This window comes from Patagioenas fasciata, chromosome 3 (genome assembly GCF_037038585.1).
Source record: "Patagioenas fasciata isolate bPatFas1 chromosome 3, bPatFas1.hap1, whole genome shotgun sequence".
Taxonomy (NCBI): Eukaryota; Metazoa; Chordata; class Aves; order Columbiformes; family Columbidae; genus Patagioenas; species Patagioenas fasciata.
The window spans coordinates 34,017,792-34,033,131 of NC_092522.1; the positions used below are offsets into that span (position 1 = coordinate 34,017,792).

The window sequence follows — 15,340 nt, forward strand, 5'->3', positions numbered from 1 at the left end:
CAAATCCACCTGAACACATCCCTGTGTAACCTCATCTGGCTGTTCCTGCTCCAGCAAGGGGCTTGGACTGGATGATCTTTTGAGATCCTTTCCAATCCCTAACGTTCTGTGATTCTGTGACACAGGCTGGGCCCTGACAGAGAAGGCCCTTTGAGGCACCCTGGCAGTGGGCATGCAATTTTATCTGTGTGCTGTACTTACTAAAATAGAATTAAAATATAGTATTAATGTACACAACATCACTCAGTCTCTGAAATCATGTGACAAGTGCTATGTGACAGTAAGAGCTATCAATTACATAGTGTTTTAGTTACAGTTTAATTCTTGAGAGATGAATGGCTGCAAAAATTGTCTGTCGTGTGTGGGGCACCATTAAGGTACTCAAATCCAGCAGTACTTTGAGTTGCTGATGAAATGTGTGGTAAAATACAGGAGGATTTGTAATGAGCTCTTCATTGCAGTGCCTAAATGTACAGGAGCTGATTCCCACAGCTCGTGAGATCTTGAAATACTGCAGCTTGATATTGAGCACCTGTATTTCATTTTGAGTGAAAGTGATCTCCACAAGAGCAAAGACTCCTTAAAATCTACCAGAATGGTACAGAAATAAACAAATCTTGTATTTCAGAAAAAGAGGATAAAGCATGTATTTCTTTCTCCCAGTGGAGACACAAAGGGAGTATTATAAACACGTGTCAACTGGCCATATGAACAGTGTGTGTTCATTTCCCCTGTTCTGTGACTGGAGCTGATCTGTCTCGCTGGGATCTCAATAGGTCACAGTGTTGTCTTTCGCATTTTCGTAGCTGGGCTCAGTATAAATTACAGTAACAAAGTTAATCAATGCTACCACTTTTTAACTTTCGTCCTCATCTCCTTGGAAACAGTGGTACAAAAGTATGGCAGAACAGTGCTTTAAATATTTGATTTGCAAAATTCACTGGATTCAAGCTTTGCAAGTGCTAAGGGTGCACACTTCTTTTATTTATTTCAGTTAAGGTGCAGAGTCCTCAACACCTCTTGGCAAAAGGAGGCTCTATTGGTAGCAAACTGTAGACTTGCCCATGTGTCCTGCCTACACCTGGCTTCATGAGTTTTGGAAACTTTTTGTTTCCTGCATGTGCAGTCACTTGCTTTGGGAGTCATTCTAAGTTTTCTTCTAATTCTCTTCTTGATTGCAGATTGACTTGGAGCCAGAAGGGAGAGTGTATGTCATCATAGACCTTTCAGGATCATCAGGTGAAGGTAGGGACTTTTAATATTTTATCTATTTCTTTCATGAATGGAATCTTCCAATGGCCTCTGCAATGGAAGTATAAGAGGAGGTGCTGTGTCAATATCCTCTTAAATCTCTATGAGTTCAAGTTAAAGTCAACACATTTTGGAGTTACCTGCCTATGGGCCAGTGAGCAGTTGCAGTTAATCTTACCCTGTTAATCACAGTTGGTAACAATATCAGCTAAAGGACAGTAATGAAATAAGAATAGTAGTATTAATTTCCAGAAGAAACTTCCAAATTCTTATTTTTGGAAGAATGCTAACCATTATTATGTAGATAGAAATGATACGATGTCAAAGGTGGGGAGGAAGATTTTATTTGCTTTTTAAATTGTTCTAATATCTGCTATTTTTCCACTTCCCTCCCCCAAGTTATGACCGAAATATTGTAATGATAAGAGGCGTTTTCATTTTTATGACACAGCACTTACATGTTGGAAAAAAAAACAACCAACAACAGCAAACAAAGATGGAAGAGAAATATTTATTAAATTCTTTAGATATTTTTCTGCGCTGAAGTTGAAATAGAGTCAGGTGGTATATGACAGTATCGTGGTTTAACCCGAGCTAGCAATACAACCATGATAGCTGCTCACTCACCCCACTCGCCACCCTCCAAATAGATGAGAGAACTGAAAGGGAAGGGAGAAGCTTGGAACAAGGTAAACACAGTTTAATAAAATAACAAAATACTAATGCACTACTGGTCAATATATCAAATAGAATATAAAATAAAATATACTCAATGCAATTCCTCATGAACTCTGTCCACACTGAGCAGCCAATCCCAAGAAGGCAACACCTGGTCCAAAAGCTGATCCTGTTAGAGGTGGGGGGGGGGAAGGCAAAAAGGCCCAGAGGCCTCTACAAAACAGCAAGATGGCAAAGGCTGATCTACACGTCCTGTGCTGGACTCCCCCAGCTCTGACAAAGAGAGCAAAGAAAGCCAAGAAGTGAAAGAGTGACCAAAAGATCCTGACTCTCCTTAAATCTGAAGCATGACATTAATAGGATGGAATACTTCTATTGTTCAGTCTGGATGTCAGTCAAGCTCTGCCCCATCTGTGCCCCCTTCCTCAATGGCTCACACCTGTGGGCAGAGCGCTCAAGAATGTCCTTGGCTCTCAGACCAGAGCAATTAAAAACATTAACTGCGCTGTTATCTCTTGTTCTCAAACTAAGTCCAAATAATGACTATGCTAGCTATGGAAAAGAAAGGTTTCTAACTGCATGAAGAAAGCGAACTAATTTTTAGTTAAATCAGCAGAGACAGACATAAGAGAGTTTATGAAGAAACAAATCTTAGTCATGCTCTCAATGGCAGCCTGACCTGCTGAAATGGCCTAGATGGCTGATTTGGGTTTTATTATTTTAAGCGATGTCCACTGATCAGCCTTCCCCAGTAGTTCATAGAGCTCAGCTAAATGAGATTGATTTTGGTTCACAGTACAAAAAGAAGATTCACTTAAATCCTAGCAGAAGCTGAAACAGAAAATGCTATGAAATGAAATTATTTTGAACAGTTGAGAAACAGCAGAAGAATGCATTTATGTTTCTGTTCTTTGTAATGAACTGCTGTGCTCTGACCAGTTGCTGACAGTAGCTTGCAAAAACACATATTGCTATAAATCCTGAATTTTAAAAACAAAGCAAACTGTTTTCTAAACTTCATCTTGTAGCCACATTTTGTACCCACTTAAGGTATGCTCTGCCTCTTTTTCTTCCTGCCTATTGAAGAAAATATCAGTTAAATAGTAGTTTCCATATATCGTGATAACTAGCATACCAATGATGGAACTAAAGTGTCATTAAAGGCATTAGTATGGTTCTGTCACAGGGCAGGTAGGTGTTCTTCCAACCTTCCATTGATCATTAATTGATATGCAGATGAGTGCTGTGTTACTGTTCCATCACAAGATGCATTGAGGTGTGTCAGACTGTCAAAAGGCAGGAGAAATGGTGTTATGTTGTTCTTCAAAAGTTCTTTAAAACTCTATAACCTTTTATACAGGAAAAGCAAAAATGGTTAGAGTGATGTCTCCTGTGTTATGTGGTGCGTTACCCTGTGACATGTGAAAGGTGCTTGCAAAGCAATTTGAAGAACTATGATTTGTGTTGTTACATTAGCGTTAAAGGGGAGCACTCAGATGGTAGCAGGCTACTGAGGGAAAACAGCTTGTGAAATACTGTTTTATAGGAAGCCCTTGGGAAGACCAAGAGGCTTTATTTAGGGTAAATTTGGTAGAAATCTGGAGAAGTTGATGCGCTTACAAAAGGCTATGGAACTTACATAGTTTCAGAACTTCCCCGTACTATTAAGTCGCTATGGAAGTGTTGTGTAGGAGTATTGTAAAATTCTCTAGGAAAGTCGTGATTTTCCTCACAAGGGAAATTGGACTGGATTGATACAACAGTTTGTTAGTGATGTTATGAAATCGTATTTTTAGACTGCTTTCTTAGGGTCGAGGCCTAGGTAATTTTGGATGAGTCTCATCTTCAGCTTAGTGAAGCACCTAGTTTAATATAACAACTGTATGCATCCTTCTGTGGTCAACAGAAACTAACTTAGAAGCATTTTTGAAACATGTAGACTTTGATCTATGTATATATCTGTATTTATATGTGTATGTAAACAGAATATATCTGATATGTATTTTATGCATTTCACTGCAGTTGATCTGTATTCGTTGACTATGAAAGGGACATAAGATTAAGGTTAGACTAAATGCATGACTTTTGAGTGACTAGAGTTGGTTGAGGTGATTGCTACTCTTGACCTAAGTAGTTAACCAGGATCTTGGTTTTGAACTCCAGTATTCGTTGTGACTAGCAAGAGAGTACATAGCATTGTTTTTATGTTGCGCAAATCAGTATCACTATTTCACCTTAGATTCTGGACAGGAAAAAATTGGAAATAAATGAAAATAAAAATACCCGTTGCAATGATTTTAACTGGAGGAAGAATTACGTTGCATGTTTCTCAGCAGTATTTAAAAAAAAATAAATAAAAATCAGCCATCGAGATGTGATATATAATTGCCAACCAGTACTGTCTTGTAATTCTGTGTACTGACACGTTTCTAATTATCAGCAATCCATAATGTAACTTCAGTTATTTGGCACTTCCAAAAGGTTTTTTAAAGATAGATATCCAAAATCTGTTTTGGTATAATTGATTTGAGATTTGTTGAATCCACTAATATGGGCAGAGAGGTTTTCCTCTATTAAATAGCCTCTAAGAGGCAAAAGACCTACTTTTGCTAGTGAGCCCCTATGTGAATAAATTGTTATATAAATTGAAAGTTTGCATATAAAATCCTAAATGGTGGATAAAGAAGAAACATTCTACTTAGTAGTATATTCTCAATACGTTTTAGTAAGCTTTTACGAAAAATTAACATAAGATGCTGTTACCATATACCTTTTCACATTCAATTGTCTCTTAGTCCCAGCTGCCGGATTGCTGATCCCTCTGCGCTATTTGCATTTGCAGGGCAAAACTATGAAAAGAGTTTAGTGTTGTAAGCTGAATTCCTCAACAAAGTAGACCATTTCTTTTTTTCCTTCCCTCTCTTCTAAACTGAATCATTCATGGACTTCTATCAATTGTGTGGCTTAGATGTACAGAACAGATGGAAATATGACAGATTATAGAAGGAGGTAAAGAGTACTTCTGCCTCTCCTTGTCACATTGAGAGACTTGTTGAGAGCCACCCTTAGGTACCAGTATCAGCATTGGGCAGGTATTTTTATGTTGGACTGTAGAAAGGAGGTTTGAGTTGCTTGCTTTGCTACTTGCAATGTGTCTCCCATTCTAAAGGCAAGTTACAAATCTATGGGTCATAACAGAGCTGTGCCAGCTTCTCTGCTGTTTTCTATGTTGTAAAATTTCCTTCAGAAGCCGCCTGAAGAGGCAGCTCTACTTCTCCAGCAGCAACAGCGCACTTGTGAGTGGGCAGCCTGGAAAGCCTAAGACTTCAGACTGCTCTCCACTGCACATCTTGCGGCACTACCAACTCTCCAAGTGGGTTGTTCAAATGTCAAGATATTTAGATTTGTTCTGAAAACATCATTTTCTAGAACTTGCTCCCATTCAGTTCTAGTCTTTGAAGCAGAAGAAAGGTTGGAAAACACAAAAGCTGAAGTCTGAGAAGTGGGAAGCAAACTACATAAAAAGCCCTTACAACAACAGAGCCAACAGGAATGTTTTTGTCATCACCTTTTTTACACTAATCCTGTTTTGAAGCCTGCTTATAGCTTCTGAATGTTTGTTTTGCACCGAGAGTGGGGGAGGGTAACTATTTTTTGCAATATTTTGTAAATTCTGTAGTAGAAACTGTCTGGCCCACATACTGTAAAGAAAATGCTAAAGGAACCATTTATCACACAGAAAGTGATGTTCTGAAAAGTTAGGATTTAATTTTTCTTCTAAAATGTGAACATCATCATTGTGCTTTGAAAGCCAGTTTTGCAAAATACTTCAGTGTGCTTTTGCTGATGGGGCCATAGGAACAGGGAGAGAAAACAACTCTTAAAATATATTTTAAATCCTCCAATTTAACTATGTAACCAGTGTTTCCATAACACATGTGATTCAGGTCTCTACAATCTCTATGCCAAAACTGATCTGCAGGGTTATTTAAGTTCTGTAGATTTATTTAAAATGGCTCTGTGCATTTAGAGTAAATATGCATTTGTGTTTCCCACGAATGGAAACAGCTGTGTAAGTGGAAACTTCCCAAATGTAGGTACACACAAAGGTATCCATTCACAGGCTAAATTAACTGCAACAGTTAATCGGTGAAGTTCTGTTTAAAAAAAAAAAAAAGAGAGTTTATAATTTTAATACTTGTATTGGATTTAAGTGTTGACAAATAATAACTGCATGCTACAAACTTAAAGGGATATTTTTAAAACAGATACCTTTGGTCAGACAGAAGAATGAAGCTTCTATGGACCTGACACAGCATCTGGTAGTATTAGCTGGAATTTTTTGGTTAACGTCCTTGAACCATATACAAGCACATGGGATCTTGAAGAATAAGCATTTCTGATAATTTGTTTTTGGGAGACCAGTTAAAAATAGAGGTGATTGTTGTTAGGCTGCCAGAATATTTTGTGAGACTTGCAAAGCATTTAATCAGCCAGTTCTGCTATTAACCAAACATCTGATGACTCCACTTTATATATGCAGTCATAATAAAAACAAGGTTTATTGTAGACCCATCTTTGTAAGAAGTAATTAGCTTGGGAAAGGTCTATAATATTTATTCTCTGTTACTTCACAAACTGGATCTAATGATTACATGGGGTTTTAGTCATGTATCTTCAACTTCAGCCAGGGCTATAGAGACAGGTTTGTCTTTCTGTCACTATTTGGATGAACAGGAGGCTCTCTAAGACATGCTGTCTTATTCATTTCTTCAGTAATGCTTGTTGTCATATAGGTTTTTCTGTATTAGTTCGGTGTTGCTGTAGTATATGCATCATTTCAAAACTTAAGTGCAGTAGTGCACTCATTGGCTGTTATACTGACATGCTTTGCCAGTATTTTTGATCTATTTTAGTGCTTTAGAGTTTTGTGAGTGGAGCTTTTTGTATTATTTCAGAAAAATTTAAGAGCTCCAGTGTAGCTGATCAAGATCCAAATACAGGCCGAAGGTTTAAAAAAAACAAATATGACACAATGATTCTGCTGGTAAACTGGAATAACAGGTGGCCATCAAGAGTGTAAGAGAGGTAAATTGCTTCAGGAATTATTAAGAACATTTTCAGCAAAGTCAGTTTTATATAGACTGAAGGACAGATGCTGCTTTATTTAAAAGCCTGTGACCTCCTTGCTGAATTTGTCATTGTAGATTTTTTCTTTCTTTGGAATTATTGGTTTATGTGTGGCACAAATGTATAGTTACTTATGGTACCTTTCTACCAGCTTACAAATTAAATTACCATTTGCAGTATGTCAGTATTGAATCAACTGTAGAATGACTTAAGAATGACCTTGACACATTAGCGGCTTTTAAACTGTATTTATTATACCTACCATTTAATAAAAAATTAGGCATTATTCATAACTTTTTTCTGTGTACTATATGTAATGAATTGTACTGATTATTTATCATGGTTAGATGTCCAAAGTTGCAATTGTCTATCATGACAAATTCCCTGTTTTAGAGTGGGCCATTGAATTGCAATTAAACAGCAAAGCTCATGATGGAGGTCATAGGTACTGCAGAAAGCAGCCTGTCGGAAGTTCTTGGTTATGTCTACAAGTTACATAGTTAGAAAAGATTACATCTTCTGATCCATTCATCTTCAGATCATCTACTCATAAGATACTTAAGTTTCACGGGATGAATAAATTCATGTGATATGTAACAATAAAGCCTGTTAGCTGAAGTCATGACAGCATTTTGTAAATGCAAAACTTATTGTTTAGGTTGATTATTTGGCCTTTTGCATTGAAATATCCAACAAAGAAGTCTTTAGACTTCTGAATACATCAGATTATGTATTTAACATTTAAATCAAAATATGTGAGTTTAGAAGAGCTCATTTACTTCAAGACTCTGTTTTGCCAACACATGTATTGCTGATCAGTGTATGTTATGGCAGAAGCTCTGCTAGAAAAAGCAAAATATTACCAGTAGACACAGGGTATAGTTCTTGATGCCATTTTTGTGTCTCATACTTGATAAATCTATAACATGATACAGCTGGTTAATCAGAATATCTACAGGATTTGTTTCAGGCATCTAACCATAGTAGAATCAATATAGCAAGAAAAATTCTATTTCTGTTCCGTCTTGTAGCATCTTAGTGGTAGTCAATGTTGCAGAGTCTAGTTGGAGGCCTGTATCTAGTGGAGTGCCTCAGGGGTCAGTACTGGGGCCAATATTATTCAATATATTCATTAACGATTTAGACGAGGGAGTTGAGTGTACTATCAGCAAGTTTGCTGATGACACTAAGCTGGGAGGAGTGGCTGACACGCCAGAAGGCTGTGCTGCCATCCAGCGGGACCTGGACAGACTGGAGAGTTGGGTGGGGAATAACCTGATGAAATTTAACAAGGGCAAGTGTAGAGTCCTGCATCTGGGCAGGAGCAACCCCAGGTACCAGTATAAGTTGGGGAATGACCTATTAGAGAGCAGTGTAAGGGTGGACAGCAGGATGACCATGAGCCAGCACTGTGCCGCTTGTGGCCAGGAAGGCCAATGGCATCCTGGGGTGTGTTATAAGGGGGGTGGTTAGTAGGTCAGGAGAGGTCCTCCTTCCCCTTCACTTCGACCTGGTGAGACCCCATCTAGAATATTGTGTCTAGTTCTGGGCCCCTCAGTTCAAGAAGGACAGGGAACTGCTGGAGAGGGTCCAGCGGAGGGCAACAAAGATGATGGAGTGGAGCATCTCCCTTATGAGTAAAGGCTGAGGGAGCTGAGGCTCTTTAGTTTGGAGGAGACTAAGGGGGGACCTTATTAATGTTTATAAATATATAAAGGGTGAGCGCCATGAGGATGGAGCCAGGCTCTTCTCGGTGGCAAACAATGATAGGACAAGGGGTAATGGGATCAAGCTGGAACACAAGAGGTTCCACTTAAATTTGAGAAAAAACTTCTCAGTGAGGGTGACAGAGCACTGGAACAGGCTGCCCAGGGAGGTTGTGGAATCTCCTTCCCTGGGGACATTCAGACCCACCTGGACATGTTCCTGTGCGACCTCACCTAGGCGTTCCTGCTCCAGCAGGGGCATTGGACTGGATGATCTTTTGAGGTCCCTTCCAATCCCAAAAATACTGTGAAACTGTGATTTTTTTGCAAAGATCTGTTGGTACAAAATACCCCACAGTTGAAAACTGTCTCTACAATTCCTAATGTATCCATTTATGAGAGCTTTTGCTCCTTAGACTATTTTGTAGTTGTCATTGTCACCATCATTAATTCTGCTTCTTAATGCTGTAAGGGCCCGGAAGGTGAGATCTGGTTGTGCTGGGCGCTGTCTGAGCAGAGAACAGCAGAAGGTGCTTACCCAGAAATCTCAAAGTCTAAATGACGCGCATCCAGGAGCCGGTCTTTTTGCTTGGTTGTTTCAGGAATTTGTCTTAGTGAAGAGTGGTGTTTTATGTCACTAATGTCTTCTATTGTTTTTGTTTAGTTTTGTTGTGGTGTTTTGTTTTGTTTTGTTTTTGTGGTTGGTTTTTTTTTGTTTATTGGTTGGTTTGTGTGTGTGTTTGTTTGTTTTTCAATTATTATCTCTGACTGTTTCCATTTTGGGACGTTTTGGTGCTGTTAAAACATCAGGCGGACCATGAAATAGTTTCTGGTAGCCCTCAGCTGCCGATCTTGGGATTTTGAACAGTCTGTAAAATAATGCTGGTGTTTGTTCAGAATTTTGAGTCTGTGACTAATTAGTTAGACCTCAGCTGAATATTCTTCCAGTAGGTGGAGAGCAGCTCACCTCTATCTAGGTACATTTCTCGTTTTTTTAGAAGGTACAAATTGTTCTTTATTCCCACTGATCCATCTCTCTCATCAGGATGTATCTCTAGTCCACACTTGCTATTCCTCCTGACAGCAACATCTGTCTTTAAAAGAAAGTTTCAAGTTGATCACCAGCTCTCCATTATGAATAATTGCATTTTAAGATTTTTAACAGAGGAGTCAACATTCTTCATTGTATTATTTTTGTCTGTGCTGCTTTAACCACTTGTTTACAAAGGTGTTACCCCTTTTCTAGGTTAGGGGTTTTTTTTGTTTGGTTGGTTTTTACATGAGAATGGTTGGAGGACCTATTGCATGATAACCCATGTGCTAATGGTAAACACGTGAAGAAGAATCACAGACACCCTTGAAAGGCTCGCTGCAGAGACCTTCTTATCTCATTTTTGCAACCCAGAAGTTGATTGAGCATTCAACACACATACATCCTTACATTCCTCTGTATTTTAGTATCTGAGAGGAAGCTGGTGTGTTAGAAGTAGCTCAGGAAGAGAGCCTGGGGAAAGATATAGATATAGATATATCTCTCTCTCGACTTTGCTGGAGCTGTAGGTGGAGCAAAAAGGATCTGCATGAGTGGATCTGTTGTGGCATTGGGGCAGGCAGTGTTCCAGGGTTGAAATGTGAAGTGTCTGTGAAGTGAGGATGATGCTTGATACCTGATACCTGGGAAGCCGTTTACTAAGACTCAGCAAGCCACATGAATGTTGTATTTTTAGACTCAAGGCTGGGGCTTTTTCTTAGAGTAGAAATAGTCTGAAACTATCTGAATGGGACAGTGCTGAACTGACAGTGCTAACTGGATGGTTTCTGTCTTCAGTCACTCGACTCAGGTAGGTTTGCACGTTAGAACTATTTCACAAATGCGCTTCCCCCTGAAAGTTCTGAGGAATGTTGTGTGCTCAGGGAGATAAAGTTTGTCTCCATATCGTACAGCTTTTTTCCCTTCTCAGTGTGAAGCAAAATATCCAGTCAGGGAAACCAGGCACACATTTGTTGTTCTGCTCTGTTCTGTCTCGGCAAGGAGGGCTCTCCATCTTATAAAGAACTACTCAAGTTTTTATTCATAGCTTGTTAAAAGTAGAATACTGCACTAGCTTTTTGGTTTCCCTTCTGTAGCCTTCATTGCTTTAACAGAACAACAGCAAGCAGTGGTGTGTGAGCCAACTTTCAATGTAACCAGAGTCTTTGTTTTAAAAATTCATTATTCAGTGTATCAGCCGAGAACCTTTGAAACTTTGGTTTTATGTAAGTAGGGTTTTGGGGATCATTTTTTTTCCCCATTCCACTTTTTGTTTCTTCAGTACCAAAAGATAAGCACTCATTCAAAGCACAAGTGAGGGAAAGGGGTAAAATCAAAGAAATAAAGGAAGCTTAAACTGATTTGCAAAGTTTTCTCCTTCTGCAATGCCTTCATTTTCTCACTTTAGGAGAATCTATTAGTAACATGTCTTTTCTCTTGGGTCTTATTTGACTTAATCTTAAAATACCCCTCTGGGAAGTATGGATGCTTATTACAAAAGTGTGGTGGTTTTTTTTTTTCCTAGGCTTCTTTCTTTTTCTTTTTGGAACTATTCATCTGTTCTATGACTGTGTTTACAACTGGAAAAAATCTTTGCCCATCCAGATCTGGAGTTTGTAGTTTGTTTATTTAAAAAACACTAACAACAACCCCCCCCCGAAGCATTGCATTTAATCTAATGTGGAAACTTGAAGGTTATGATGCTCATCCAGACAACTTTTTCATATCTCAAATGAAAAACTTTCAATAAGTCTCTTATTTTCCCAGATCCGTTAGAGGAAGTTGATGTCAGTAGATGTCTTAATTCATTTGACTCTAGTGCTTATTTACTTGTTGGTGTGGTAGGTGATGTGTTTCTTCTGAGACAAAATTTCACCTGTTGGTAGCATGCCATCTGAAAGCAGACATTTGTGTAGCGTTACCTGAATGATAATAACTGGGAAGCCTGAGATGGCGATCTGTGAAATAATAGTATGGGAGTCCACATTAAGTTCTGTGCTCTTGTGTGTTAATACTGACTTCTGTAATGACACAGGCATTTGGCTGGGAAAATGAATGTTGCAGGCTGGGAAAATGAACCTTGCAGGCTAACTATTCAAACCCTAAACTATTTTTAAAGGTATTGGTGCCAACGCAAATCAGTACTTGGTGACAGCTGCATGATCCTTTTAAAGTGCGCTGCTCAGTGAAGAGGTTCTCTGAAGGGTGCTAATGTCATTTTGACTTTGTGTGGCAAATGCCTTCATAACTAATATCTCTCCGTGGATTTATAGCCATCCTTGGACTGCATCCAGTTCACTGATGGAACATCTGGTAAGAATTGTGTGTTTGTTATAAGCCCTTACTGTATAAAGCTGGCTCAGGCTTTTTAGGCAAAGATTGACCTTTTCTTGGCAGGCTTCTAGCTGTTTGCCAAAACAAGTGCTTTGCAGGGAGCAAGATGCTGGTAGAAGTTTTTGTGTAAAGGCGCCTTTGTATTGTACTTGTAAGATTTTCTACTTGTTTAAGGAAAATTGCATTAGACTGAAATAGAAAAGTCACGAAACTCATATACATACCATGTTCCAAACTGCTGTCCCTCTCTTCTCCATTTGTGTATTAAAAGCTGTGATTTCCATATTTTGGGGTTTTTTCCCTAAGAAAATTGTGCAAGGCCTTTGGAATAGGTGTGTTTAATTTTACCACTGCATATGCCTAGTGTGTTGTGTTTTTTTTTTTTGAGAGAGAAACTGGAAAAAGAAGTATCAAATGAAAAACTATAGTGGTGGTTTCATACATAATTGAAAAATGAACTAGTTAGAAGGTTTGAAATAGAAATACGTGTTAGGAGACCTGCATATAGCTAGCTATTTCATAATAGAAGTCTCAACATAGCTTAATCCAATGTTCATTGTATAGCATGATATGAAAAATGCATATAATATTGTAGTTTATATATATTTGTTTTGTTGTACTTCATAACATACATGACCTATACCCTGTTATGATTTGTTAGTGTTTTGCTCTACACTTCCGTGGTCGTAGTAGTGTGCTCTGAATTGGTCTGTTTTTCTTCATCCTTATGTTCCCTAACAATAGTCACGTCTGTTTATTGCTAGTGTCATTGAGGAAAAAGAAGTCTTGGTATTGTCTGTTTTGATGAATTGATTAGGGGATGAATAGATAATACATACATTAAAGATGAGTCTAGCCTATCTGACAGTACTGGTCATTCCATGTACCTGTGAGGTTGTGGAAACTGTGGGAGCGTTAGTATCTTTCGTGAACATCATCAACCGAATGTTTACTGCATTCACTGTAGCCTAAAAATCTCCTGGTTTTGACATATGAGTTCTACAGTAGCATAAGCAGTGGGAGGCTCAAAAACTATGTATTTTTTGAGTATAGTATTGAAAGGTTAAAATATTAGAGTATGACTGGAATCAGAAGTCAATTTAGGAAACCGCTTTCTTAATAGAGGCTCAAAATCTGCATACAGTTGCATATTTATTCCATTAATTTATTGAAAATAAGCATAAAAGTGTTGTAATGTATTAAGTAGAGGTAAATAATTTTTCATGTTTCAAAATCTATTTAAAAGAGTCAATCATTTAATGGAAAACTACCATAATTATTTTTTAGGCAGACGCGTAACTTTCAAACTCTTAGACTCTTTTAAAAATAATAAGCAGATGTTCCAAAATGACAGTCCCATTGCCAGTGCTCATTTGCCACAGGATCTTAAATCATTTCAGTCCTTTGTATTTTCCATTTCAGGGGAGTGAATAATATTAAAAACCTGTGCTGCATAATGTGGAGTTTCAGTAAAGGTTAAACAAAGCATTTGAGAAAAGTTAATACGTTATATATTCTGCAACTCAGCAAAATTTATACTTTTATTTTGAGGTAATGCTTAAGCAATATAGTGAGCATCCCAAAAATTAGAGATTTAAGTTAGAGATGAAGAATTCTACGCATGCGAAGTCCTTGGCTTCAGTGAATGTGGCCATCATTAGCAGGGACTTATTGACTCTGGATGTTTGGTGCTGTTAAATATGTGTGTTTCTTTATGCCTCTCAGTGCTAAGTCATTCTTTACACTATTGGAGAATAAAGCAAACTATAATCTCAGTATTTCACAGGTGAGTATTACCAGCTGAAGGAAATACATAGCTAAAAACATTTGACCATACAAGTAGGTAAAAAGAGCTGTGTACAGAAGGACAGGAGTTGTGTCAGCAGCTTTGTTGGCAGGTTTTGTAGGTTACACTTGCGTAGTCAGAAACCTTATTTATAATAACAGCAGCTGGGCTCATAATTCAGTAGATCTTCAGTCTGTGATAGGCCTTTAAGGCATATTGTTAACTAAGTCTGTGGATTTTGCAATGCCGAACTAGAATGAATGTGTTGGAACTTCATTATCCCAAACTATAATAGTGTGGGTTTGTGTTGGTTTGATTTTTTTTCTTTAAAGACTTTGCTAATCATTGGAAATGCCTCTGCAAGAGCATCTGCAGTGTCCATACTGTATTAATTCTTGTGGTACTCTCATAAGACAGTACAGTTTGCGAGACTCGCTAACGTTGCTTCTCCTTTCGCCAGCCCTCTCACAGAAACAGGCTGAAAGAATGGAAATACTCTGGTAAACTGTTGTGGTATCTAGTAGGAATTACTTCTAAAACAATGAGGTAGAACAGTTATTTTCCATAGATACTTTTATCTGTCCTTCAGAATTTTCTTTTTCCTTTTCTCTGCTAGATCCTTTTCATGGATGCTTTGTTTTGCCACTATAAAAGGTGGTCTCCAGACATAAAAATGACTAAGTAGAGCATGTGTGTATTACTTGCAAGTTAGAGTTTTTAAAAGAAATCTCCAAAGAAAACAAGATGCAAGTCTCAAAAGCAAGATCAAGCCCTTTCATCATTTCTCTGGATTTTCAGAAAGGCTATCCTGAGGGCAGTATTGCGAGCCTGGGATACATCCTGTGATTTAAACATCGCCTAGTCCTTAGTCTTTTTTTCATGCTATGACTTTTAGTTGGCTTTCATTACTTCTGCTATATTTCTTTAATGTGTTCTTCCAGAAAAGTGAATTATATGTGATATCAGGAATAGCATAAAATATATATTTTAATCTGTAGTAGAAGCTTTAACAAACAAACTGTCTCGTATATTGGACTTTCAGCTATTGCATACAGTGTAGATACCTTATTTACGTTATACTAAGGCTGGGGTATATTTCTCAGAAATTATATTTCTGTAAGACACACTGAACAGTTAATAAATAGTCAAGCAATATCATAATCTAGGGCAAAATACTCAACCTGAATAAATCTGAGGCGTTTTAATATCTCCAGTTTGCACCAGTGGGGCTCCTTCCTCTGAGACAGAACAGATAGAAAAATCTCACTTGTATTACAGTGTTGTAAAGGAGCACCGGGAAATACACCCTTTTTACTTACTTCTCTGTTTATAAGTCCCAGATCAGTACCAGGAAACTGGATCTTTCCAGTTGATTCCTAAGCATGTGCTTTCCTTCTTTATTAGTGTCTTTTCAAAAAATCTTTA

At 38.0% G+C, this 15,340-nt stretch overlaps 1 protein-coding gene across 1 annotated transcript in view; it reads left to right on the forward strand.

Annotated features, from left to right (window-relative positions):
• The window catches only part of PRKCE (protein kinase C epsilon), a 296,138-nt gene that overhangs the window by 99,476 nt on the left and 181,322 nt on the right, over positions 1 to 15,340 (forward strand). Inside the window, exon 2 of the mRNA XM_065833837.2 lies at positions 1,182 to 1,245. Within this exon, the coding sequence (XP_065689909.1) occupies positions 1,182 to 1,245 (64 nt within the window). The remainder of the gene's footprint in view (positions 1 to 1,181; positions 1,246 to 15,340) is intronic.